The sequence below is a fragment of the Mastigoproctus giganteus genome, chromosome 3 (genome assembly GCF_048544385.1).
Source record: "Mastigoproctus giganteus isolate SK-2022 chromosome 3, ASM4854438v1, whole genome shotgun sequence".
NCBI lineage: Eukaryota > Metazoa > Arthropoda > Arachnida > Uropygi > Thelyphonidae > Mastigoproctus > Mastigoproctus giganteus.
Genome location: NC_143577.1, coordinates 173468194 through 173495241, shown reverse-complemented (window position 1 = coordinate 173495241; position 27048 = coordinate 173468194). Strand labels below are relative to the sequence as shown.

The 27048-nt window shown below is 37.3% G+C and overlaps 1 protein-coding gene across 2 annotated transcripts in view; it reads left to right on the top strand.

The window, feature by feature from the left end:
- LOC150088415 (uncharacterized) overlaps positions 1–27048 on the top strand; it is a 452966-nt gene that overhangs the window by 48574 nt on the left and 377344 nt on the right. For both annotated transcript variants that reach the window (XM_090369501.1, XM_090369502.1), the window contains exon 2: positions 13345–13389. In XM_090369501.1, the coding sequence (XP_090225627.1) occupies positions 13345–13389 (45 nt within the window). The remainder of the gene's footprint in view (positions 1–13344; positions 13390–27048) is intronic.

The following is a 27048-nucleotide window of genomic DNA, read 5'->3' as shown; positions in this document are numbered from 1 at the left end:
TATACTCCCTCCTATCATGTCTGGGCAGAATTGCAGACACTTTCAAATTTAACCCTAACTCGTGACTTTTTTCAACATTGACCTGTACTTGTTAAGTAAATCTGCAGATCTCTTACTCTTAAGGTCATTAGTGCCAACGTGTACAATGATATCACCTTTAGTGCCCTTAAAAGATGATATCTGCTCTACAACTTCATCAACTTTTGCCCCTGACAGACATACCCTGGTCCTGTTCCACGTTTCCTTTTGCATAATATATTCACTGTCTCCCTGACAATAGTTACTAACAATAACTAGCTCCTGTGGGACCAGTGCATTCTGCCCTGATGATTGCTTCTGTGTTGCCTGATGCACAGGAGTGAGCTCTGGCATTGAGTTGGACAGCTGAGAGCTTGATGTGCACCTCATTAATTTCTTCTGAAGCTCTCATAGACTCCCATTAGAACTCTGAGTTGGCCACAGTCTCTGCACCTAGCATACAAAGACATCCTTCTTGGCTAGATTATGTTCTGTTCTAGAAAGGTCTGAAAATATTTCACATTTTGCACATTTTTTTAGATTGTGATGCGTTGGAGAATCGCCCCCTTCAGTTCTCTCCCAAGCCACAGCCCTCCACGTTGCTTTGCTGCTCTGGTCTGTTTAAGTAGTTTAATTAACAGTGAAATTTAATAAGATTAATAAATTTTACTGATTAATTGATAATACTATACTAAGGAAACAGATTTCTAATACAGTGCTATGTACAGGTATCCCTCATATAACACGGTACAGTCAGTTCTGCTACAATGCGGTACATGTGTTCCTAAAAATCGGCACGTTATGGTATTTCGTGCATTAAAAACAACAGGGCTTATGGGAAAAATAGGGATGGACAGAACACTCAAAAAAATGTTCAGTCTGGTAAGTAAAACACTAAAAAAAGTTAGAAACCCAATAAAAATGCTAACACAGGTGTGAACATCTTAAATTTCTAATAAATAAATAAATATTACAGCAAATATGGCACTTTACCTTGACAAGATATAAAGTTTGATTGATATTTCTGTTCACTGACATTTTTTTTTTTTTTTTTTTCATATTGTAAAATTTAAAGATAATCAGTCAATAACGACAAACACGGGATGCACAAGTTAGACAAGTTTACGAAGCTTAAAAAATAGGAATGAAGAGAAGATTCTGAAATTTTATTTATGATTTTTATGATTACACTACACTTTGGTCTTAGCCAAAAGAGTGCAATAGCACACGCTCCTTGAGTAGACCGTGGTTCAAGCCCCTTACTGCTAAATATGGTCTATCTGCCAACCCGCACTGGACCAGCGTGGCAGATTATGGTCTATTTCCCCGAACATGAATTGATGAGGAGGCGTGCATCCTGCAGTGGATTGATAATGGCTGCTGCTTACTTACTATATGATTATAGATTTCTTGGAAGGGAAACACATTTCACCATAATAATGTAAAAACCCACAGAATTCCAGCTATTGGTATTATTGCAAATGCAGTAAGATCAAGTTTACTACCCATTTATAATTAGATTGCAGTAACTGAAAAGTGAAATAAACTGGAACTGCAAATTGTTTTATGGTAGTGATCTCCAGAAATATGTGCCTCTTCTCACGCTATCAAGCCTCAGTAAATTTCTGTTCGAACAGAAAAAATATGAGCTCCTGAAAATATGAATCATCCTACAATATCACGTGTTATCTTGTGAATACAACGAATGACAACAGTGTTTCCCCGACCAATACAACAACAGTAAATGGGAAATATAGCTCTCACGCATTCAACATTTGACATTTTTTAAGCTTCGTAAACTTGTATGTATTGCTGCGCAGGTCTCTACGTTCAGCTTGGTGCCAGGTTTGTGTTCACCTAGTGTTACTCGCAGACGAAATCGCGCATTAGCCAATGCGAAAATCACGTTATACTGGCATTGTTCTCTAATATATCAGTTGCATTGGAGCAAATTCGTGTTGCCCAAATGCACGTTATAGCAGAACTGACTGTAGTTAAGTTCTTATAAAATCTAGTGTAGTGCAAAACTGTGTTACACAGGACTAAGAATCAGTACAAAAATGGGGGGTTACGTTCCAAAAGCTAACAAAAGTACATCATTTTTCTATAACTATCGGAAACTTAATTTTTATTAAAAATAGTAATAACTGAAACACAAACGTTAAACTGTGATGCATATATGTCAGATCACGTACGTTCATTTAATTTTTTACCCTCTTCACTGCTGCTAGGCACAATCAAATGAGAATGTTTTCTCTGTTGCAGAATATCTTCACCTTCTGAACTTTCTTCTGTAGCATCTAGATTTTGTGCTCTTCTGCTCTCTAAGAAATCAGTAATCTGGGTTTGTTTGCTTTTGCTTGATAGATCTTTGTAAATTTCATGGTATGGAGCTAAGCATTTTTGAGACTCCCTTTTGAAATTTGGACTCCTTTCAGTCGAAGGATCTGCATTCAAAAAATAAGATTCTAATGCTCGGCTAAGTTTATGCCTTCCCATATGCTTTTTAGTGTAAAATTTGGAACTCAGAATTTTAATCTGCACTATCATTCTCTGAATTGATTTGGTTTAACTCCAATGCCATTTCCACCAAATCTGCTTTGCCAGCCTCTTTTTCTACCAGTAATTCTTGAATGTCTTCAGTAGTCATATCATCAAAACCTTCCCCTCTTACCGACTTAGCAAGTTCTACCCTCACACCGATTCCGTTTTCTGCCGGTTCGACCACATTTCGAAATGAACTGATTCTGGCCATACATTTTTCCAACTCGCACATGTTGACGGTTTTACTTCTTTGAGCAATAAAGCTGTGATTCCAATACAGTCCACAATTGAAAAATGTTTCCATGCCTCCGTCACTTCAAGGGATTCGGAATCAATTTTTTCCAAAATCCATTGTAACAATTTTATGATGTAATGAGTTTTAAAGGTAGACATAATTTGATTAAATGACTGAATTAAAGAAGTTGTATTAGGTGGTAGGAACATTACTTCAACATTTTGGATGACTTAAATCTTTCAGATGGCTTGGCATGTTATCCAATAGTAATAAAACTTTGAAATTTAGATTTTTCTGCTTTAAATAGTTTTCCACAGCTGGCACAAAACAATTTAGAACCCATTCTTTAAATAAATTGGCAGTTATGCAAATTATGCATAAGTTCCTTAGGCATAATTTAGGGCTGGAATTAAATTTGCAACAAAGAAATTCCAATACGGTTCTTAAAAACAAAGCTTAGTACAGGTGACCCCTGCTTAACGCTGATAGTTCGTTCCGGGAAAACAGAGCGCTAAGTGAATCCGCGCTAAGCAAGCGCCATATTCCCATAAGGTAACATATGTATTTGTGAGTTGCGGTCTATTCCATAGGATATTTTCTAATCAATAATAAGTGGTAGTGAAAATATGCACCAATGTCGATTAAAAATATTTAATATTCAAAATTTTGTACATATAAAATATTCTACATTATATACACATATAATTGAGGTAATTAACTAACGAAAATCATGAATTTATTAATTCGATGGCCCTGTGCTCTCGAGTTTTCGTATCTTTGGACTGAAAAATGTGTCAATTTTGGGTTGTGCTTTGGCCCTCTTCCTCTCATTGTACAACATCATGTAGGGATTCATTTCTTTCTTCAAATTTCTTATTACCTTGGCACTTCGTTCCATGTCAGGGTCGTTCTCCCGGAAATAATCACACATTTTTTCGAAGTGTTCAAAAGCTTCACTAAGTCCTTTTGCAGTCAGCGACTTCATCGGTTCTTCATCTATAGTATCTTGATCATCATCTCCCTCAATAGCAAGCTCTTGTTCTTTTATAATTTCCATTAGTTCTTCATTAGAGAGGCCATCCCCGTTGTTGTCGATCATCTCTTGTACGATGTCTTCGTTAATTTCGTGTAATCCTGCTTCTTTTCCGAGCTCAACAATTTCTGTTTTAACATTTTCAACGGAATCATCAGGTTCCTGGGAATGCTTTATGCAATTTTTCCAAACTTTCCTCCACACTCCATTCATGGTTTTCTGAGTCACTTCATCCCAGGCACTTGAAATGTTGTAGATGGCGGTTTTAATGTTATAGGATTTCCAAAACTCCTTTAAGCTCGGTACATTTTCGGTGTTGATGGCTTTAATAGCTTGGGAAAAGGTGTTCCTTATGTGGTACGCTTTAAATGTTGCAATTACTCCTTGGTCCATTGGTTGGATCAGAGACGTAGTGTTTGGAGGCATGTAAAAAACTTTTATGTGATTGTTCAAGTCTTCTAAGCTCTCTTTGCTTGGGTGTCCTGGCGCATTGTCCATGATTAGAATAGCTTTATAACCAATGTTATTTTTTGCACAATATTTTTCCACTGCAGGACAGAAGAACTCAGCATACCAATCAATGAAAAGCGGCCTGGTTACCCAAGCTTTTTTATTAGTCTTCCAGATTACAGGTAGGTTTGATTTAGCTAAACCTTTAAGAGCCCTTGGATTTTCGGAATGGTAAACTAAAAGGGGTTTTAATTTAAAATCCCCCGCAGCGTTACCACCCAACAACAAAGTTAACCGATCCTTCGCCGCTTTGAAGTCTGGCATGTTTTTTTCTTCTTTCAATATGAAACTTCTTTTAGGCATTCGTTTCCAAAAAAGACCTGTTTCATCTATGTTAAAAACTTGTTGAGCAGTATAACATCCCTCTTCAATAATTTTAACCAATTCTTTTTTGAAAGTTTTGGCTCCTTGTTGATCTGCACTTGCAGCTTCTCCCTGTATTGCTACGTTGTGCAGGTTATAGCGCTTTCTAAATCTATCAAACCAGCCCTTACTACCATTAAATGGTTCCACATTTTTTTCGGGGTGAGCTTCCTTTAAATCTTCATATAGGCTCTTCGCTTTTTCTTTAATAATAATTGAACTTAACGGAATTCTACGTTGAATGTTGTCTTCAATAAAATTATGTAGAAGTTTCTCCATTTCAATCATAATAGCCGGCCTAGCCCTGGTCAATTTAGTTGCCTGTAGGGGAACAGCTGTTTTTCCAGCTGCTAAAATTGATTCTTTATTTTTTATGATTGTTCTTACAGTTGAACCTGCCAGTCCTAAATTATTGCACACATCCACTTGTCTTTGACCGGAATCAATTCTCTTCAAAACGTCTAATTTAATTTTCAAACTCAATGTTTTTCTTACCTTTCCAATCTTTGCACCGTGTCCAGACATTGTTGCTTTTTCATTCTTATCCGCCATAACTCTCTGCAAATGTAACTGCGTTGCACTGATTGTGATACGATGTTCGAGTACAGTAAACTGTCTGTATGTCTAACACTGTATGCACTGAATGATATCTAGAATTCCTCTGGCAAGTGAGCTGAAGACGGTGACAAATGTTTTATTTATCTGAAAAGTTCGATTTTACCGTGCAGTAAAATCAAATGGTTGTTTATTGCAGGAAAAGTACTGTAAATCAATTATGGTGTGACTCATGGAGAATGTTTATGGAATTTCCAAAACAGTAAAACAAACAAATTTTATGTACTTCGGGTGACCACAAGGTCAGAGGAGTTCAGAAGACAAGAGAATACTGTACAAGAAACAGCACCGCATTTAGCACTTATGGGATTGATTGTGTGAAAAACATTTCGCAAGTTATAGTTCCCACAGTAAAACAAAAGAAGAGATAGGGAGTAAATCTATTTTTAGTATCTTTCTATTACAGGTCAGAACAGAAAATGCAGACTTCGTGTCGGCGCCTCCGTAGCCAGGTGGGAAGGAGCAGCAGTGCGTAGCACACGCTTCTTGATTAGACCAGGGTTCGAGCCCGTCACCACCAAATACGGAGGATGCGGAAAGGTCATTCAGGGAATGACCACCGCATATCCCGGAGCAATATGGCCTTAGTTGCTAATGCTCCTAAAAACCAAATAACAACAACAACAGACTTCGTAACAACATATGACACTGGATGGTAAATTTTTTCAACTTGTGTACTAAAAAAGAATTTCTCCCTCGAAACTATCCACACCAAGAAAATAAGAGCATATTGAAAGTTTCAATTTTGTACATAGAGTAGAAATTATAAAAATAATTACTGTAGTTAATTTCATGGTGGCTATTTTCTCCTTTTGCCAAAAAAAAAAAAAAAAAAAAGGCTCAAAACAGACTGGACTGAAGACGGATTTGCCAAAAATTCAATCTGTATGCTAGTAAAATAGCGTTACAGTGAGTTTTGACAGCGTTATAGTCAGATACGGGTTATAATGTAAGAACAGCGTTATAGCGAATCAGCGTAAAGCGAACCGCGTTATAACGGGGGCCTGCTGTAATATATACCCGGAAAAATATATAAACGATCAAATAAAAATCAACCATCATCATCATCATCAGCCATTTTCGATCCACTGCGGGATAAAGGCCTCTCCAACAACTTTCCAGTTCCTTCTGTTTTGAGCACTGGCCATCCATTTACTACCCACAAACCCATGAATTTCATCTATCCATCTCTGCCTTTGTCTTCCAGGTTTTCTTCTAGCTCCTCTTGGATACCATTCTTTTATTTTCTTAGTCCATCTGTCATCATGTCTTCGAGCTATGTGTCCTGACCAAGACCATTTTAGTTCTTTAGTTTTGATAAGAATGTCCTTTACTTGAGTTTGCTGCCTAATCCATATGTTTCTCTTCTTATCTAACAGTCTGATTCCCAATATAATTCGTTCCATTCTTCGCTGTGTAGTTCTCAGCTTCTCTTCCATTCTTTTGGTGAGTGCCCAAGTTTCACTTTCATAAGTCATGGTGGGGAGTATACATTGGTTCATTATTTTACGTTTCAGACAAACTGGGATATTGCTCTTCAGTATGTGACTATATTTCCTGAATGCTATCCATCCAAAATTTATTCTTCTCTTTACTTCCAGCCATTTATCGTTATTACAGCTAATAACTTGTCCCAGATAAGTATATGACTCCACCTTTTCAATTACTGCTCCTTCAATCATTGTTTCCCTTTCTGTGGCATACTTGTTCATCATTACTTTTATTTTAGCCATATTCATCTTTAGTTCAAAATCCTTACTAACTGTGCATAACTGATTACGATTTTCCTCTAATTCTTTGGGATCGTGGCTTATGACCACAATGTCATCTGCAAATAGTAAATGGTTTAGGTACTCTCCGTTCACATTGACTCCTTTCTGTGACCAGTCTAATCTTCTGAAAGCTTCCTCAAGGGCAGCAGTAAACAGCTTCGGAGATATTGTGTCTCCTTGTCGAACTCCTTTCTCGATTTTAAATTTGCTACCGTCTTTGTCTAGTCTAATAAAGGAGGTAGCACTCTCATATATTTTCTTCAAAATCATAACATGTGGGGTATCTATGCCTTGTCTTTCCGGTGCCTGAAACATTGCCTTATGCTGTATGGGGTCAAATGCCATTTCATAATCCACAAATGCCAGGCATAATGGTGTTTTATATTCATTTGCTTTCTCCATTAGCTGTGATATTACGTGAAGGTGATCCATAGTTGAGAATCCTGTCCTAAAGCCAGCTTGCTCTTTTGGTTGATTCACATCAAGTATCCTTTCTAATCTCTTAGTAATGACCCTTGTGAACAACTTGTAGATGTGGGATAACAAGCTAATTGGTCTATAATTTCCAATTTCTGATTTATTTCCTTTCTTATGCAGCAAAACTATGATTGCGTTATTCCACTGCTTAGGCATCACACCTTTTCTAATGCATTTTGTGTTGAGTCTTGTCAGTTTTTGTGTTATGTCTGTTCCACCCAATTTTAACAACTCTACAGTAACTCTCTGATTCTTCATTTTCTTCAATGCATGTTCTACCTCATCAGGAAGAATACTGGGTATGTCGTATGTGTTGCTACTTTGCAATCCATCTTCCCCACTGCTGGCATCATTCCCTCACCCCTTGTATAATTCTCTATAGTAGTCTTCTGCTATTTGAATTATGCCTTTTCTGCTGTTTATAAGTACACCATCGCTATTCTTCAGTTTCAGTATCATTTGTCTTTCTGTATTACTGCTCATGGCTGCTGATTTAAATTCTTTGTATTCCCTTAATGCTTGTTCTACTTTTCTTGTGTTAAATCTTCTTATGTCCTCTCTGAGTCTCTTTCTAATGGCTTTTCATAACTCAGTATACTCAATTTTCTCCCTGTCAGTGTTTTTCTTGCTCTTCATTTGTTGTCTTCGGCTCATCATAACAAGTGTTTCTTGAATAATTTTTTCTTCTTTGGATTTCTTTTTCCCTATAGGTTTCTTGGGCTTTATCACTTTAGGTTTCTTGGGCTTTATCACTTTTAGAAAGTTGTAATATTCCTCATCGATATCTTGGTCCTGAGCAGTCTGCAGAAGCTCAAACTTGTTCTTAAGTTCCAGTACATACTTCTTTTTCTCCTCTCCTCTTCTGTTATCTCAAAGCTCTTTGTATTATTTACTCGAGTCAGTTTTTTCCTTTCCTATATATATATATATATCAAGTGTACATCTTACTATTCTGTGATCACTTCCAACATTTACCTTATTCAGGAAGGTAACATCATTCACAATATATCTTCTGTTAGTGAGGATGAAGTCAATTTGATTAGTTGTTAATCCATTTGGACTCTTCCACATCCACTTTCTGTTCACCCTTTTCTTGAAAAAAGTGTTCATTACTGACAATCCTTGAGATTCTGCAAATTCCACAAGTCTTTCACCTCTTTCATTTCTTTCACCAATTCCAAAATTTCCTCTGTTCCCCTTTCTGCGCTGTTTTGTCTTTTTCTAATCTTAGCATTGAAGTCCCCCATAATAATAGTGTAGTGGGTTTTCTGCTCATCTAGAAGACACTCAGTTTCGGTGTACATTTCTTCAACCTCTTCATCATCATGGCTCGATGTTGGTGCATAAATCATTATAACCTTTAGCTTGTACCTCTTAGAAATCTTGAGTATTAGTCTTGACATCCTTGATGATGCACTTTTGAATTCCAAAATGTTGTTTTTTAAATCTTTATGGACCAGAAACCCAACAAAAATCAGTATAACCTTACAAAAACCTTAAAAGTCACAAACTGCACGTTTCGAAGTCACAATTGTTTGTAGTCTCAAGCAACACAAGTTCAATAGCACAGAATCTAACACAGGGATTTCCCAATAATGTTTTTTGCGTAATGACTAGTAAGTTAACAGCTGGGATTCACAAAAAGAATTGGAAAAATTTCATCCAACATAATAGCAGGGTTTTCTCTGCACAAAAGCTTAAAAATTTCGAGGTTCATTGCAGTTCTCTAACTGTGTTAGAACAAAACTAGGTTATGTGAGTACCGTGTTGTGTGAGGATTGCCGCAGTTTATCAATTGGAGTACTGTGTAATACAAGGGGGGTGCCTGTATTTTGTTATCTAGTTTTACGTTAAACCCTATGCTATCAAGTTTGTTATTAGCTTCAGATAAGCATTTAGTTTTTAGTAGTGGGAAATAATTCAAGAAAGCAAGCTTATGCAGCATAGGCAAAAAAAAAATAAAAAACACACACTTTCCGTATAAGTTTCTTTTGTTGGTCATTGAATTTATTCAAACTGCCCTCTTCTACCACACCATCTGGAATTTTATTCCAACAATCAACTACCCAGCAGCTGAAGGCAAATTTCTGCACATCTCTTGTAACCATCTTATCTCACCTTGAATTTATGACCCCTCATGTGTAGCCTGAGCAAGTGAAAGGAAGCCATCAGCATTGAGCTTACTCAATCCATTTAAAGCTTTAAACTCCACATTCAGAACACTCTTTGCTGGTACTTAGTCTCCAGATCGCACAGTTTGTGAACTGAAGCCTTTCCTGGTAAGAGCATCTTTTTGTTCCCCTCCTACTCTTTCTTCTCTGCTCCTGTTCAAACAGATCCATAGCCTTCCCAAAATGAGACTTGCAGACCTGTATGCAGTACTCAAGATGTGGCCTAATGACTGCCTTATAATGGGATAATCATCGCCTTATCCCTGCTGGCAAAATTCATGTACATAATTGCTAACTTATCTGTGCAGACAAATTGTCAGATTTTGGGACCTGTGAATATAAGAAGCTTAAGTTGTTTATGTAGAGCAGGGTTTGTCAAACTGGAAACTAGAATGCATAATATCATCAACAGTGGCATATCCAGTAACTTGAAAAGTTTTTAATGTACAGCAAAAAAAGAATGGGTGAAAGAGCAAAACCTTGCATGATACTAGCATTATTTGGGACTTCAGAAGCTAGTTAGCAAGCTGCCATTACATACTTATTTAATTATAAGTATGTAATGGCAGTGACTTAATTATAAGTATGTAATGGCACCAACCAACTACCTGCTTGCCTTTAGCCAGCGGGTAGTTGGTTGGTGGAACAGACTTCCATCCTTTATTGTGGAAGTTGATAGCCTAAATAAATTTAAGTCTGAGCTGGACAGGTATTTGGAATGAACGGAGGGGTGAAATGGGAGCGGTTTTTTTTTTTTTTTTTTTGGCTGATGCTGCATAAGCTTGCTTTCTTGCATCATATGCCTCTATTAATGCTAATGCTATTCAAATCTCCAACTTCATTTTTTGCCTACACTAAACCTCCCAACAATTGAAGAAAAGTCATTAATCGGTTCAAACTCCATTTTAATAGTCTGACAGTAGAAAACTTGCTTATTTATTTTAAATTATCGAGCATTCTAGTCTCTTGCTAAAGCTATTGGCTTTAGCAAGAATTTTCATCTATATTCACACCTCTGTTACAACCTGATCATTCAGTTGCATCCTCAGGCAAAGATAAAACTGACTTAATAGCTTTATACTTTTCTGCTAACTCTTGTATTGATCTTTGTAAACCATCGACTACCATACCTAATACGCACTGTTCAGTGCTTCGTTGTGGTCTTCTCACATAAGGATGTTAGAAGAATTCTGAACAATCTTTATGTTAAGAAGCTTCAGGACCTGATGGCAATTATTCTCAAAATCTGTGCTCCTGATCTTGCTCCTGTTCTCTGTTGCCTTTTTACACTTTGTTATTCCATTGTTTTTTCTTGGGCTTGGAAATTTTCTTATATCTAACTGGTTCCTAAATTTAATGTGTGACAAATTCCTTCTGTTCAACCGTTGTTCCATTGCACTTATCTTTACTCTTTCCATAGTAGTGGAAAAATCAAACAACTGTGAACTACCTCAAAACCTTCCATCTCATCAATATTGATTCCATTAGTGTCAATCCAATGATGATATATACCCCCAGGGGCTCACATCTGGTGAGTATGGGCTTGGCACACCCAGGGTCCTGAGCTGGATATCATCATTCTTCTCTTTCTTGGTGATTCCCTTCTATTTCTGACCCCCTCCCTCTCTCTCTCTCTCTCTCTCTCTCTCTCTCTCTCTCTCTCTCTCTCTCTCTCTCTCTCTCAGGGGTAACTCAGAATTTTTTTTTTTTTTTTTTTTTGGTTGGTGCAGCAAAAGCCTCAGGCTTCCTTGCACCATATGGCTAATTATAATAATAATAATAATAATGTAATAATATATTGGCTGACTTTACTCATCTTGGGACAACTCCAATGAAAAAGTTTAGTGAAACTAAAGCAGTTGCTCTTGACCGTTCTATGGCTTTTGTTGTGTTTGGCAGAAATATTTTTTAATCAAGCTTCCATCATATTGATCCCTGACTTTTTGTAATTGGATATTCAATTTTTTCTCTGACCATTCATTGCGGGTGATGATAAATGACTCTGTCTTCTTAATTCTCCACTAATGCTGGTATTCTCCAAGGTTCAGTTCTTTCCTCTTGTATGTTTATAGCCTTCTTCCACTGACTGGAATTCTTGTCCATAATTTTCTGGTGATAGCACTCTACATTCCATCATCTGGTTTGAGAAATCTTGCCCTGTACAAACAGCTTCTACTTCTCGAATATCTGCCAAACTTAAACCTCTCTCTTGCAAGGAGTCCATCTTTGATGACAATCAGATTTCTAGGAACGATCACATATCTTAATTGGTAGTTACCTTGACTCCTGATCTCTCTCTCTTGGTATAAGCACATTACAAATATTGTAACTCTGCATCAAAATAGTAGATTTTGTCTTTTTCAATCTTGGTAGTACTCTTCTAAACAGCTGCTCACTCTGTACAAATCTCAGATTCACCCTACTGTGGAATATTGTTCCCACACCTGATGTAGTGCCTCCAAACCTCTCTTGAGACTGTGGACTTCATTCAAAAGAGGGTAGTAAGGTTAATTATTGAGCACTCTGGTTAATTAACCTGAGTCCTCAAGTTAATTATTGAGCATGTCTTTTTTATAGAAAGTTCTGTGGGCTTTGTTCTTGTGTGTTGGCATCTGTAATTCCCCCACTCTTTCAAACCAAGCTGAATATATGTTGCGATCAGTCAGCATCCATTCACTGTAGAGCCCAAAACTTACAGAATCAACTTTTACTTAGTTTATTCCTTATATTTCTGTTCTCTGGAACTACCTTCCTTCACATCTGTTTCCTGAAAATTGTAATCTACAGAAATTGAAGTGTGATATCAACAAGTAGCTCCTTTCTTCTACGCTTTATAACCATACACTGTACTAAGTATTATAGATTCCCTATCTTTTGTTTAGGATTTCATACTGGGGAAGAAAAAAAAGGGGGGGACTCCTGGCCTCAGCCACTCAGAGCTGATTCTCACATGAAGAATTTATAATTTTTTCTTTATAGAAGACAGTAAATGGGCATTTAAATTAGTACAAATTGTTTCATTTCATAGAAAATTTTTCCTATTTCTTTAAAGCAAACTTAAAAATAATGATTATAACAAACAGGTATCATTTCATGAAAAAATGAAGCACAAAGAAATCAATCAATCAATTAATTGATTAGCGATTAACAGATAAACCTCCTTATCTTAATCTTTGTTCTTATTTATGCCTTTTGTCATGTTATGGTTTGAATATTAAGAGCTGTTATCATTTTAAATAGAAAGCATAGTGGAAAGCAAGGAGTACTGATATATTGGTTTGTCACAGAAATTTGATCTAATGTTATTATTTGTTATAGAGAGTGAAAGGAAATTGGCAGTTGCATAAATTAAGTCGCTTTCTTGATCATAATATTAGAAAAGCTAGAATTTAAATAAAGATAATCATGAAAAAATAAACTCTATACAGTTCATTCACTGTATTTAATTCCCATTGGCATTTGCCTTTCTTTATTATGACTTTCAGCTTATAAAAGTAGTCTTACATTTAACTTCTCTGCAGTGATTATTATTTTTTTTTAATTGTCAGTTAATTTTACATTCATTTTCTATGTTCTTAATGCTAGTAATTCTTATTATATTTATAGAGCCAGACAGTTGAAATTGTTAGAGTTGTGGAAGCACTTAGGGAGGTAAGTGCTTTAAACTTTTAATAAAATTAAAGTTGTAAGAGCTGTAATAGTGCTTGTAACATGTTTGCAGAGTTAATTTCAGTAGCATATAAAGCCACATGACACTGTTGTATGCTTTAGATGCAAAGATTGTGAGATGAAGCGTAAATATAGTGTTTTGAATGGGAAAATGTGTGCACTTTAAGAAAAGGGTTAATGTTCTTGAAGGAATTAAAATAAATCATCAAGCAATTCCTAATTCAGTCATAGAACCTCCACCCATGCATCAGATAGCATGGAAGGTGGCCCAAGGATCACCACAGGCAGAAAGCAGTGGTCTCCGCAGGGAGTAGTTGTTGTTTGCAGCCATCAGGAAAATGGGAAATTTATTATGCGAAACGATAGGTGGAAAAAGACCAGAATGTTTGCCAGTGCAAAAGTTAATATCATAGAACAGTTATCTTTAACAGGCACAAAAGGTGATATTGTTATGCATATTGATGACAATATTAAGCATAGACATTTGGAATACTTTGTAGTTATGAGACAATGTTGAGAAAAAGTTACACTTGAAAGTGGCTGGAATTTTGCTCAAGCATGATAAGAGGGTGTACACGATGAGAGCCTTGTTATTCAGCCCTGGAGAGATTGTGAAAGGTTTGAGACTAGAATTTCTCGCAGCATGGCCTATACTTGTTAACTGGAGAGCAGTGTTAAATCCAGAGTGTTTGCACCGGGAGGGAAAATGTAAACTTTGTGGGTACATGCACCAGGGGGAAGAATGTAAACTTCTGGTGATGTACATATAGTATATGTGTTATAGTTTTTATTATTATTTAATATTTACAACATATGTATATTTACATTTACAACATATAAGAGAATATGAGGAAACAAAAGGAAATATTTGTTATTTAGCATCTAAATATTAATAGTGAGCTCACAGAAACCACATTACTGATAATGATCACAGTTTAATAATATGAAAATCACTTATTAAAATTCGGGGAAAAAAAAAAAAAAAAAAAAAATATATATATATATATACAAATTATAATCAAATATGCAAGTTCTGTATTGCAGTAATCTTCTTCTTCTTCTTCTTCTTGGTGCCTCCGTAGCCAGGTGGGCAGGAGCAGCAGTGCGTAGCACACTCTTCTTGATTAGACCGGGGTTCAAGCTCGTGCCCACCAAATACAGAGGATGTGGAAAAGTCAGGGAATGACCACTGCATATCCCCGGAGCAAAATGGCCTTAGTTGCTAATGTTCCTAAAAACCAAATAACAAATAACAATAACAATCTTATTCTTCTTTGCTTTTTCTTTGCATGTTCATTTATTAATTTTTCCAATAACTCATAGGACCCTTTAAGCTTATCTTCATGCTATATCATCCATAAATGTATTGTTTATAGGCTGTGACCAAACCATCTTGTTTGCAGTATACAAAGGAAGAATTAGCCCCAAGTATACTCTTGCTGTGAAAAAAAAACAAAGGAATGTGAAAACCATAAAGCGAAATTGCCAACGATTGAATTAGTGGCTTCAGTAGACACCCCTCTCTGCCCAGACGTTTAGCCCTTTTCCTGAAAGCTGTGGAACACTATAATTACAATATCATCTGTCAGGAACCAATTCAGGTAAACCTATTCGTGGCCTGCAATCTTGTTTGTGATATACAAACAAAGAATTAGTCGCAAGTAGTCTGTTTGTGTGAAACACTATCAAGAGATGGTTTGTAGGAAAACAAAGGGAACCCGAAAACCATAAAACAAAAATGCAGCAGAATAACTGCTAGCCAGTTTTCTGCTAAATTTAACATATATTGCATTATTATATTAGAGTATTGAAATTATATTTGTAGTATATTTGAACCTAGACAAACTGGCAAATGGCAAACAGAAACAGATAGCCTCAGCCAATTATTGATAGGATGTATTGGTGGAGCTAGCCCTAGTTATTGTTCCATTCAGTGTATCCATTAATCAATAATTTGGTACATCATCATTTTATTTTTATTATTTTATTATAATTTGTGGTTATTTATAGGATACAACAGTGAAGTCCAACAAGGTTACTTAAATACTTGGCACTATGGCCTTATAGGTATATTTTTTCACCCCTAATACTTATATTCCAAAATTCTTATTAAATTTCATCAGTTGTATAATTCCCTTGGTATGCAGTTTAATAAATAATGTAATATATATATATATATATATTACATTATTTATATAGAAGGGGGGCCTGACCTGTCAGGTATAGTTATAATGGAAAACAATTAAATAGTGCCAGAAAAATAAAAACAAAATAAATAAAATTAAATTAACATTTACAAATGGTGCTGAATGCTATAAATCCTAAAATTTTAACTACGTCATCAAGGGCGGGCATCCAAAACCAAAGGAAATACAGCAAGAATTAGTTCTTACTGTAAGGCCTCTGTTTCTATTATGAGATATACTTAGCAGGCAGAAATAGCAAGGAGATGTATATATCATAGCCAACCCGACACAGAAGAAAGAAAAAGCATAAGAAGTTAATGAAATGTAATTAAAAATAAATGTAAAAAGCCAAATTAAGATAAAATTAATACCAATTAATTCCAATTGAAGTAAAATTGAAAAATTCAATAAATAGCAAACAGCCCTACGTGAATTTAACAAAGGAAATGGAATATGAAGACGAAAGGATATAGACAAAATGTAACTTACTTGTGGTGCCTGGCAGGAGATGGTGATTTGGCTGAGGGAAGCGAACGTATCAAGGCTGTATCGGTGACCAAAGATGTTAGCTGTAGTTCCCAGCAAATTTATAACCGTTAAAGAAATCCCAAGTATGAGAGGGGGAGAGAAGGTATAAATAGGTCAAGGTAAACCTTGCCTGTGTGACGGGGAAGTTGACAATTAAACAAATGAGGCAAATGGATCAGCATAGGGGAGAAATAGATAACTTAGAAAGTAGTGTTGAAAAGACCCCTCTGTTGGAGAAGAAAAAAAGAGAGCAATAGCAGAAAAATAGCATCTCTAATATTGCTTTTGGTTAACCTAATCATGCACAAGAAATAAAAAAAAAAATATGTAGTATATAAGAACAGCAAAAAGTAATTGGAAGAAGGGGAATATAGTAGTGCTCGGGCAGTCCGGGACTGCGTAAACTATACCAAAAGTAGGTCCCTGGACATAAGCCTCATGTGTTTAAGTCAACAATGGTATTGTATAAACAAATATGAGATTAAACAATATCAGAAATGAAATGAAAGAAGGGGATGAAACAACAAACAAAATATAATACCCCCATAGTCAGCCAAACTACATTATACAATCCAATTCATATGTCTTCCAGGGGCAAAAGTTGATGACGTTGTAGAGCAGATATCATATTTTAAGGGCACAAAGGGTGATATTGTTGTACATATTGGCAATGACATTAGTGCCAATGAGAGTAGATCTGCAGACTTAACAGGTCAATGTTGAAAAAAAAAAGTTGCGAGTTAGGGTTAAATTTTAAAATGTCAGCAATTCTGCCCAGACACAATAGGAAAGACTTTATGATTAGCATTAGTAGAGGCATATGATGCAAGAAAGCAAGCTTATTCAGCATCAGCCAAAAAAAAAAAAAAAAAAAAAAACACACCACTTCCATTTCACTCCTCATTCGTTCAAAATACCTGTCCACTGAGCCTTAAATTTATTTAGGCTATCAACTTCCACAACAAGGGATGGAAGTCTGTTCCACCAACCAACTACCCGCTGGCTAAAGGCAAATTTCCGCACATCTATCCTACATCTGTCTTTCCTCAATTTGAATTTATGCCCTCTCAGGTGATTATTCTGAGCAAGAGGAAGGATCCCATCGGCATTGAGCATGCTCAAACCATTCAAAGCCTTATACACCTCTATCAGATCACCTGGCCGGTGCCTAGTCTCCAGACTCTGTAATTTGCAAAACTTAAGCCTTTCTTCGTAAGAGCAACCCTTTGTTCCATTCACTAATCTTGTTGCCCTTCTCTGTACTCGTTCCAGCAGCTCTACATCCTTCTTGAAATGATTCCTCCAGACCTGTATACAGTACTCAAGGTGTGGCCTGACCATTGCCTTATACAGGAGAATAATCACCTCCCTATCCCTGCTAGAAAAATTCCTGTATATCATTGACAAGACACCATGAGCTACTCCTGCAGCTCGTCTGCACTGCTCAGAGAACTTCATATTTGCCTGCACAATTACCCCCAGGTCCTTTTCATTCTCTACCACTGTCAGTGTAGTACCACAGAGTTGATACGTTGCTCTGGGGTTACTGTTTCCCACATATAGTACTTTACATTTGTCAATGTTAAACTTCATTTGCCACCTCTCAGCCCATCTGCTCAACCTTTCCAGATCCTGTTGCAGCAGCATAGTGTCAGTAGTGTCCTTGACAAGCCTGCCTACCTTTGTATCGTCTGCAAACTTCGACATTAAGCTTGATATACCATCATCAATATCATATATATATACAGAAAACAACAATGGAACCAACACTGAACCCTAAGGAACTCCACTAATAACATTAGTCCACGTTGAGCAGTGTCCATTGATTACCACTCTGTCTTCTGCCACTCAACCATCCCTTTATCGAAAGCAGCAATTTGCCGCCAATGTCACACTCCTCCAATTTGTGCAGCAGACTTCCCTGTGCAACAGTATCAAACGCCTTTCTAAGATCCAAATATATAATATCAAAGTTATTCCCTGCATCCAGTTCTTTTGTGACTACATCATAGTATCCAGTCAAATTGATCAGGCAAGACCTTCCCTTAACAAAACCATGCTGTTTCTGAGCTATAACTGAATTCTTGTTTAGATGATCCTGCAGTGCTTCTTAAACCAGTGCCTCCATTAATTTTCCTGGAACAGAAGTTAAACTAACAGGTCTATGATTACTTGTGTCAGCCTTTCATCCTCCTTTGTGAATTGGGGTTATATTTGCACATCTCCAGTCTATGGGTACATTCCCTGAGTCCAAAGAAGCTCTCATAATTATGGCTAAGGGTTTGCTTACTTCCTTTGCTGCCTCCTTTAATATAACTGGATAGATCCCATCCTCCTTTAATATAACTGGATAGATCCCATCCACCCAGGGTGCTTTTTTTATGTTTCTCCTCAACAATTTCTCCTCCACTTTCCTCTCAGTTATTAGAAAATCATCTAGCTCACTGCCAGTGTTTACTTCACCTACGGCATTCCCCTTCCTGAATAACTCCTCATGTGTGAATGTGGATTCAAAATACTTGTTTAGTTTGTTAGCCACCTGAGCAGGATCCATTGGGCCAATCTGATTCATCCCTTTCCTTCTTGAGTTTACATAGGTAAAGAACTCTTTTCTGTTTTTCTTTGCATCTTTTGCCAAGGATTTCTCATAATCTGCCTTTGCCTGCCTAATCTCCTTTGTGACTTGGTTATAGACCAGCTTATATCTATCATAGGCTTCCATGTTACCCATTAATTTATATGTATCCCATACATTTTTCTTCTCTGCCATATGTCTCATTAGTTCATCTGACATCCATTTAGGCCTGAACCTTGAACAATATTTCTTAGTTGGTATGTAAAGCCTGGTAGCTTCCAAGATAAGTTCTTTGAATGCTTCCCATTTTGAATTTGCTGTTGGTAACATCATCAGTTGGTCCCATTGTATAGAATTTAAATACTGTCTCAGACCATCGTAGTCGCCTTTACGAAAGCAAAAACCCTTCACTTTACCTCTGATGGTAGTTACCTCCTTGAGTAAATTCCACTTTAGCACACTGTGATCACTGCCACCTAGTTGTTCCTTTATCTGCAGATTCTTAATGCATGAAAAATCACTACTGATAATCAGATCAGGCCTATAGCACACTCCTACTCTCAATTTTGATTTCCCTATACTTATGTCACACCAAACTGACTCGGCACTGCCCTGTCCATTGATGTGTACTGGCTTCACTTCCTTGGATTTTATGTGTTTCTTAACTAATAGCATAACCCCTCCTCCCCTCCCCTCCTGTCCTGTCTATCCTTTCTATACACATTGTATTCCTCAAATTCCAGTTCTGCATTCCTTATATCTGTGTGACACCACATGTCTGATATCCCAACAATATCTGCCTTTGATGTTTTGAGCAGTACCTCAAATTCATCAAATTTATTTACCAAACTCCTAGTATTGGTGTACATGCAAGTATTCTGCATGCACATTTATTTACCAAACTCCTAGTATTGGTGTACATGCAAGTATACATGCACCTGTTCTTATTCTTAGCTGCTCTAACACAACCCATGTGTTTACTTGTTCCGTGATGACTCCCAGCAGTCTTTGAAATATCCTGCATCTTGTTTTCCAGGCTGCTGCTCATTTCAATAGAAGCAGCAGTGCAAGAATCACTTTCACCTCTGCTAGTGGCTACTGTTAATCTATTAGTCCTTGTATCCCCCCAAACTAGAAGTTTTCCGACCCACCTAACACTACCTCGACAGCATCAGCAAATATTCTTGCACCTTTTCTATTTAAGTGTATCCCATCCCTGTAGAAGCAGTCTCTCCTGTTAACAAGTACAGACCAAGCTGAAAAAAATTCTACCCCACGAGCCTTGCACAATCTTTCCAGGGCCGAATTGATCGACAAGGCATGTTGACATTGATCGATGGGAGCTTTGTCAATGGAAAGTGAGGTACTGGAGATTTCAAGGGCTGCTGAGAGTCATCATGGAACAATTAAATACATAGGTTCTGTTAGGGTAACTAAAAGTAAAAACAGGTGCATGTATACTTGCATGTACACCAATTCTGAGAATATAGTAAATAAATGTGATGAATTTGGGGTGCTGGTGAAGACATCAAAGGCTGATGATGTTGGGATATCAGAGACATGGTGTCATAAAGATAAGGAATGCAGACTTGGAATTTGGGGAGTACAATGTGTACAGAAAGGATAGGCAGGATCGAAGCGGAGGAGGGGTGATGCTGTCAGTTAAGGAACACACAAAATCTAAGGAAGTGCATCCAGTTGACATGGATGGAAAGTGCAGTGTTGAGTCAGTTGGGTGTGACATAAGCACTGGGAAAACCAAGTTGAGAGTAGGAGTGTCTTATAGGGCTTGGCACCCCAGGGTCCTGAGCTGGATATCATCATTCTTCTCTTTCTTGGTGATTCCCTTTTACTTTCTCTCACACACTAACAAGGCTTTGTGGATTTATTGGATGATTGTTTTCTACAGCAGAATGTTCAAGCGGCAAACAGAGGGAGTAATACTCTTGATCTGATTATCAGCAGTGATTCTTCATGCATTAAGAATCTGCAGATTAATAAACCACTAGGTGGCAGTGATCACAGTGTACTGATGTGGGATTTACTTAAAGGTGTAACTACCGTCAGGGATAAAAGGAAGGGTTTTTGCTTTCGTAAAGATCTCACACAGTTTTTAAATTCTATACAGTGGGACCAACTGATGATGTTACTAACAGCAAATTCTAAATGGAAAGCATTCAGAGAATTAATCTTGGAAGCTACTAGGCTTTTCATATCAACTAAGAAAATACTGTTCAAGGTTTAGGCGTAAATATATGTCAGATGACCTAATGAGACTCTTGGCAGAGAAGAAAAATGCATAGGATGCATATAACTTATTAGGAGACTCTGATGCATATGGTAGATATAAGATAGTCTGTAATCAAGTAACAAAAAGCGTTAGGCAAGCAAAGGCAGATTATGAGAAATCTTTGGCAAACAAAGTAAAGAAAAACAGCAAAGTCTTATGTAAACAATAGAAAGAAGGAGATGAATCATATCGGTCCACTTTATATTGACTGTTCGATTGTTGATGAACCTGCTGAGGTATCTGATAAACTGAATGAGTATTTTGAATCTACATTCACACATGAGATCTGTTGGAAAGTGGAGGCCAGAAGCTTGTCAAACTCTGGCAGGGAGAGCTGAATGATTTTGTAATAACTGAGAGCAAAGTAGAGGAGAAATTGTTGAAATTGAACATAAGAAATGCACCTGTGGTGGATGGGATCTATCCAGTTATATTAAAGGAAGTAAGAAAATCCTTAGCCATAATTGTGAAAGCTTTTTGGAGTCAGGGGAGGTTCCCATGGATTGGAGAAGTGCAATTGTGTCCCCTATTCACAAAATGGGATCAAAGGGTGACATGAGTAATTACAGATCTGTTAGTCTAATTTCTGTTCCAGGGAAAATAATAGTCACTGGTTAAGGAAGCAATATAGCATAATCTAGACAAGACTTCAGTTATAGTTCGAACACAACCTGGGTTTGTTAAGGGGAAGTTTTGTCTGGCAAAATTTGATTGGATACTATTATATGGTCACAAAGGAACGGGAGGCAAAAAATAATTTTGATAGCATATACAGGAACTCCTCGACTTACGCAAATTCGACTTAAGTTTTTGCCGGCAGGTGCAAACTGAAAAAAAATATATGGAAACGTATTTTGCATCTGTAGGAATAAATGGAGGTATTGTGAATAATGTGAACCCAATAACACTTTTTTTTTTTTTTGTAATTCGTTCTAAGTCCTTGGAAGTTAAAAATTTCACTATATTACTAAGCTGTTTATCTCTCTAAAAGGTAATTTTTATAATGGAAATTGCACTACACTTTCATCATTATCATATGTTCCGTTATAAGAATCAATATTGAACGCTTTTGATATTTTTCTAAAACACATTTCTGGAGGTCACGACCATAAAACAATAAAAACAATTTGTCCTTTCTGGTTTATTGGGCTTTTCTGTTAGCGCATCTAATTATAAACAGGTAGTAAACTCGATCTTATTGCATTTGTGTTAATGCCGATAACTGGAATTGTGTGGGTTTTTACGTTATTATGGTGAAATATTATGGTTTTTACGTCATTATGGTTCACCTTCACTGAAATCTTCAGCCATATAAAAAACAAATTTTCAGAAACTTCTCTTCATTCCTGTTTATTTAATTACAGTGGTGAAAGGAAAGCAACCAGTGGAAAGTGTAAGTGGTGACAGTGCTAGGAAACGAAACAGAATTGATTTCAACAGAGAATACTATTTTAAAGGACAGTGTGCATATAAAAGAACATGTAAAAGGATCAGTGTGCGTATAAAAGAACATGTAAAAGGATCAGTGTGCGTATAAAAGAACATGTAAAAGGATCAGTGTGCGTATAAAAGAACATGTAAAAGGATCAGTGAACTTAAGATCAACAGTGATCACAAAAGCGTTCATGTACTGTATTGAAGATGGAACAGCTATTAATATTATGGATGGAAAATCAGATTCAGAAACAAGTGCCCTGAGTCCAATGACCATTCAAGCAAAAGCAAGAAGTATTTATGAAGATATTAAAGATATGTACCGCAAACCCCAAGCCAAGTTTGTGGAAAGCAATGGGTGGTTTAATAGGTTCAAGCATCGCTGCTTTTCACAAGTATGCGGTGAAGTTGCCAGTTCCGATTCTGCAGCAGTAGAGAAATTTTGTGGTTTGTTAGAAAAATTATTGATGAAGGCTATTCAACGCAGCAAATGTTTAACGTTGACGAGACTGCTCTACATTGGAAAAAAATGCCAGATCGAACATACATTGCCAAAGAGGAAAAGACAGTGCCAGGTGTCTAGGCTTCAAAAGATAGGGCCACGCTCTTGCTTGGGGGCTAATGCAGCAGGAGATTTCAGATTAAAACCACTGCTTGTGTACCATTCTGGAAATCCTTGTGCATTTCAGGGCATCAATAACGCCACCCTACTTGTGCATTTCTGATCGAATGAGAGAGAGCATGGATAACAGTATCTCTCTTTGAGGATTGGTTTAAATGCTGTTTCATTCCCGAGGTTGAAAAATATTGTAAAGACAGCGACGTTCCTTTCAAGATTTTGCTTCTATTAGATGATGCTCCTGGACATCCTACACATCTAGATGATTTGAATTCGAACATGAGAGTCATATTTTTACCGCCAAACACGAATTCACTCATCCAACACAACATTTGCTCAGGCACTGTCTTCAGTAGATGGTGAGAAAAATTTTATGTTAAGAGGATTTTGGAAATATTACAATATTTACCACATCATCTTAAACATTAATAAGGCCTGGGAGGAAATTACTAAAAGTTGTTTAAATGGCACATGGAAGAAAATATGCCCATGGCACATAAAAGGCTTCGAAAGATTTGAAAAAGACGAATCATACGGAGAGGTTACAGATAAGATTGTAAAGGTTGCAGAGCCACATCAGCTGGAGGTTGATGCCAAAGACATGGAGGAAGAAGAGAAGGAATTATCTAATGAAGAACTTACTGACTTTCAGACAGTGATAGTGAAAGAAGAAATGCTGACGAAACTCAAGATGAACCAAATGAGGAGCTCAGACGCTTCATCATCAGAGAGATGGCAGTGGAATTTCCTGAAATTGCATTGGCAGTGGTGAGGTATGAGAAGATGGATCCTGACAGTGAACGATTCTTAAAAGTTAACAGAAGGATGAATTATATGCTTTCTTGCTACAAAGAAATCTACGATGAAAAGAAAAAAGCCACCATCCAGTCATCCATTAATATGTTCTTTCGTATTGTTGAGCAGCCAACCCCTACTAAATCTGCACAGCCCTTAACCTCCGCAGTGGCGTACTTATCAGCTGAAGGTGTCGATTTTGACACGATGCTTGAGAAATAAAACTTACTGACTGCCTGTCTCCTCTCTTTTTTTGTAATTTTGATTTTTTTAAATTGTGCACTTTTGTAATTTTTCCTGTGCACAAGATAAAAAATTTGAATAAATACAATAAATAATTTTATTTACATGTTCATTGAACATTTCTTTTTTGATTCAATCAATTCAGCGAGCACAGTTGCGAGTGCTGCACAAACATGGAGGAAATTCCACGGAATGCAACCCTTACGTAAGTTGGGGAGTGGTTGTACTTGGATTTTAGGAAAGCTTTTGATACTGTGGCACATAGAAGACTACTGTACAAATTGGAGCAGTATGGCATTAAGAGCAAATTGCTACAATGGATGAAAGGATGATTGAGTGGGAGAAGACAGAGAGTGGTTATCAATGGACACTGCTCTTCATGGACTAATGTTATTAGTGGAGTCTCCCGGTGTTCGGTGTTAGGCCCATTGTTGTTTTCGGTATTTATCAATGATATTGATGAAGGTATATCAGGGTTAATGTCTAAGTTTGCAGATGATGTGAAGGTTGGCAGGGTTGTTAATGACAGTAATGATAGTACACTACTGCAACTGGATCTGGAAAATTTGAGCAGATGGGGGAGAGGTGGCAACCGAAGTTTAACATTGACAAATGTAAAGTACTGCATGTGGGTAGCAGTAATCCCAGAGTAACGTATCAACTGGGTGGTACTACACCAGGGTAGTGGAGAATGAAAAGGACCTTGGGGTACTTGTGCAGTCAAATATCAAGTTTTCTGAGCAGTGCAGACAGTCTGCAAGAGTAGCTCATGGTGTCTTGTCAGTGATATACAGGAATTTTGCTAGCAGGGATAAGTGGACGATTGTCCCTGTGTATAAGGCAGTGGTCAGGCCACACCTTGAGTACTATACACAGGTCTGGGGGCCTCATTTTAGGAAGGATGTAGAGCTGCTGGAATGAATATAGAAAAGGGCAACAAGATTGGTGAATGGAACAAATGGTTGGTGTTACCAAGAAAGGCTTAAGTTCTGCAAATTGCAGCTTCTAGATACTAGGTACCTGCGAGGTGATCTAATTGAAGTGTATAAGGCCTTGAATGGTGTGAGCAAGCTCAGTGCTAATAGGATTCTTCCTCTTGCTCAGATTATTCACCTTAAGGGACATAATTTCAAATTGAGGAAAGACAATTGTAGAATAGCTGTGAGGAAATTTGCCTTTAGGCAGCAGGTGGTTGATAGTAAGAACAAACTTCCATCTGTTATAGTGGAGGTCAACAACTTAAATAAGTTCACGGCAGAACTAGACATTCATTTGGAGTGATTGGATGGGTGAAATGGGAAGTTTTTTTTTTTTTTTTGGCTGATGCTATATAAGCTTGCTTTCTTGCATCATATGCCTCTACCAATGCTAATGGTAACATATACACAAATAAAGGGTAACACGGAAGCCTATGATAGATATAAGCTGGTTTTGTAACCAAGACACAAAGGAGGTTAGGCAGGCAAAGGCAGATTATGAGAAATCTTTGGCAAAGGATGCAAAGAAAAACAGCAAAGAGTTCTTTACTTATGTAAACTCTAGAAAGAAGGATGAATCAGGTTGGTCCACTTGATATTGATGGTTCAACTAATGATGATTCTGCTGAAGTAGCTAACAAACTAAATGAGTATTTTTTATCTACATTCACACATGAGGAATTATTCAGGGAGGGGAATACCAGAGGTGAATTAAACTCTGGCAGTGAGCTAGATGATTTTGTAATAACTGAGAGCAAAGTGAAGGAGAAATTGTTGAAGATAAACATAAGAAAGGCACACGGGGTGGATGGGATCTATCCAGTTATATAAAAGGAGGCAGCAAAGGAAGTAAGCAAACCCTTAGCCATAATTATGAGCTTCCTTGGACTCAGGGAAGGTACTCATGGACTGGAGCTGTGCAAATGTGACCCCAATTCACAGAGGAGGATTAAAGGGCAACACAAGTAATTACAGACCGGTAAGTTTAACTTCTGTTCCAGGGAAATTAATGGAGGCACTGGTTAAAGAAGCACTGCAGGATCATTAGACAAGACTTCAGTTATAGCTCAGACACAGCATGGGTTTGTTAAGGGGAGGTCTTGTCTGACCAATTTGATTTGATACTATGATGTGTTCACAAAGCAACTGGATGCAAAGAATAATTTTTATATCATATATTTGGATCTTAGAAAGGCTTTTGATACTGTTGCACATGGAAGACTGCTGCACAAATTGGAGCAGTGTTGCATTGGAGGCAAATTGCTGCTATGGATAAAGGGATGCTTGAGTGGGAGAAGACAGAGAGTGGTAATCAATGGACACTGCTCTTCTTGGACTAATATTATTAGTGGATTCCTCCAGGGTTCAGTGTTGGTCCATTGCTGTTTTCTGTATTTATTAATGATATTGATGGTATATCAGGCTTAATGTCCAAGTTTGCAGATGATGCAAAAGTCGGCAGGGTTTTTAATGACACTAATGACAGTACGCTGCTGCAACAGGATCTAGAAAAGTTTAGCAAATATGCTGAGAGGTAGCAAGTGAAGTTTAACATTGACAAATGTAAAGTACTGCATATGAGAAGCAGTAACCCCAGAGTAACGTATCAACTGTGTGGTACTACACAGACAGTTGTAGAGAATGAAAAGGACCTGAGGGTGATTGTGCAGGCAGATATGAAGTTTTCTGAGCAGAGCAGACGGTCTACAAGAGTAGCTCATGGTGTCTTGTCAATGGTATCCAGGAATTTTTATAGCAGGGATAAGGAGGTGATTATCCCCTTGTATAAGGCAATGGTCAGGCCGCACCTTGAGTACTGTGTGTATACAGGTCTGGAGGCCTCATTTTAAGAAGGATGTAGAGGTGCTGGAACTAGTACAGAGAAGGGCAACAAGATTAGTGAATGGAAGAAAAGAGTTGCTTTTACGAAGAAAGGCTTAGGTTTTGCGAATTGCCGTGTCTGGAGACTAGGCACTTGTGAGGTGATCTGATTG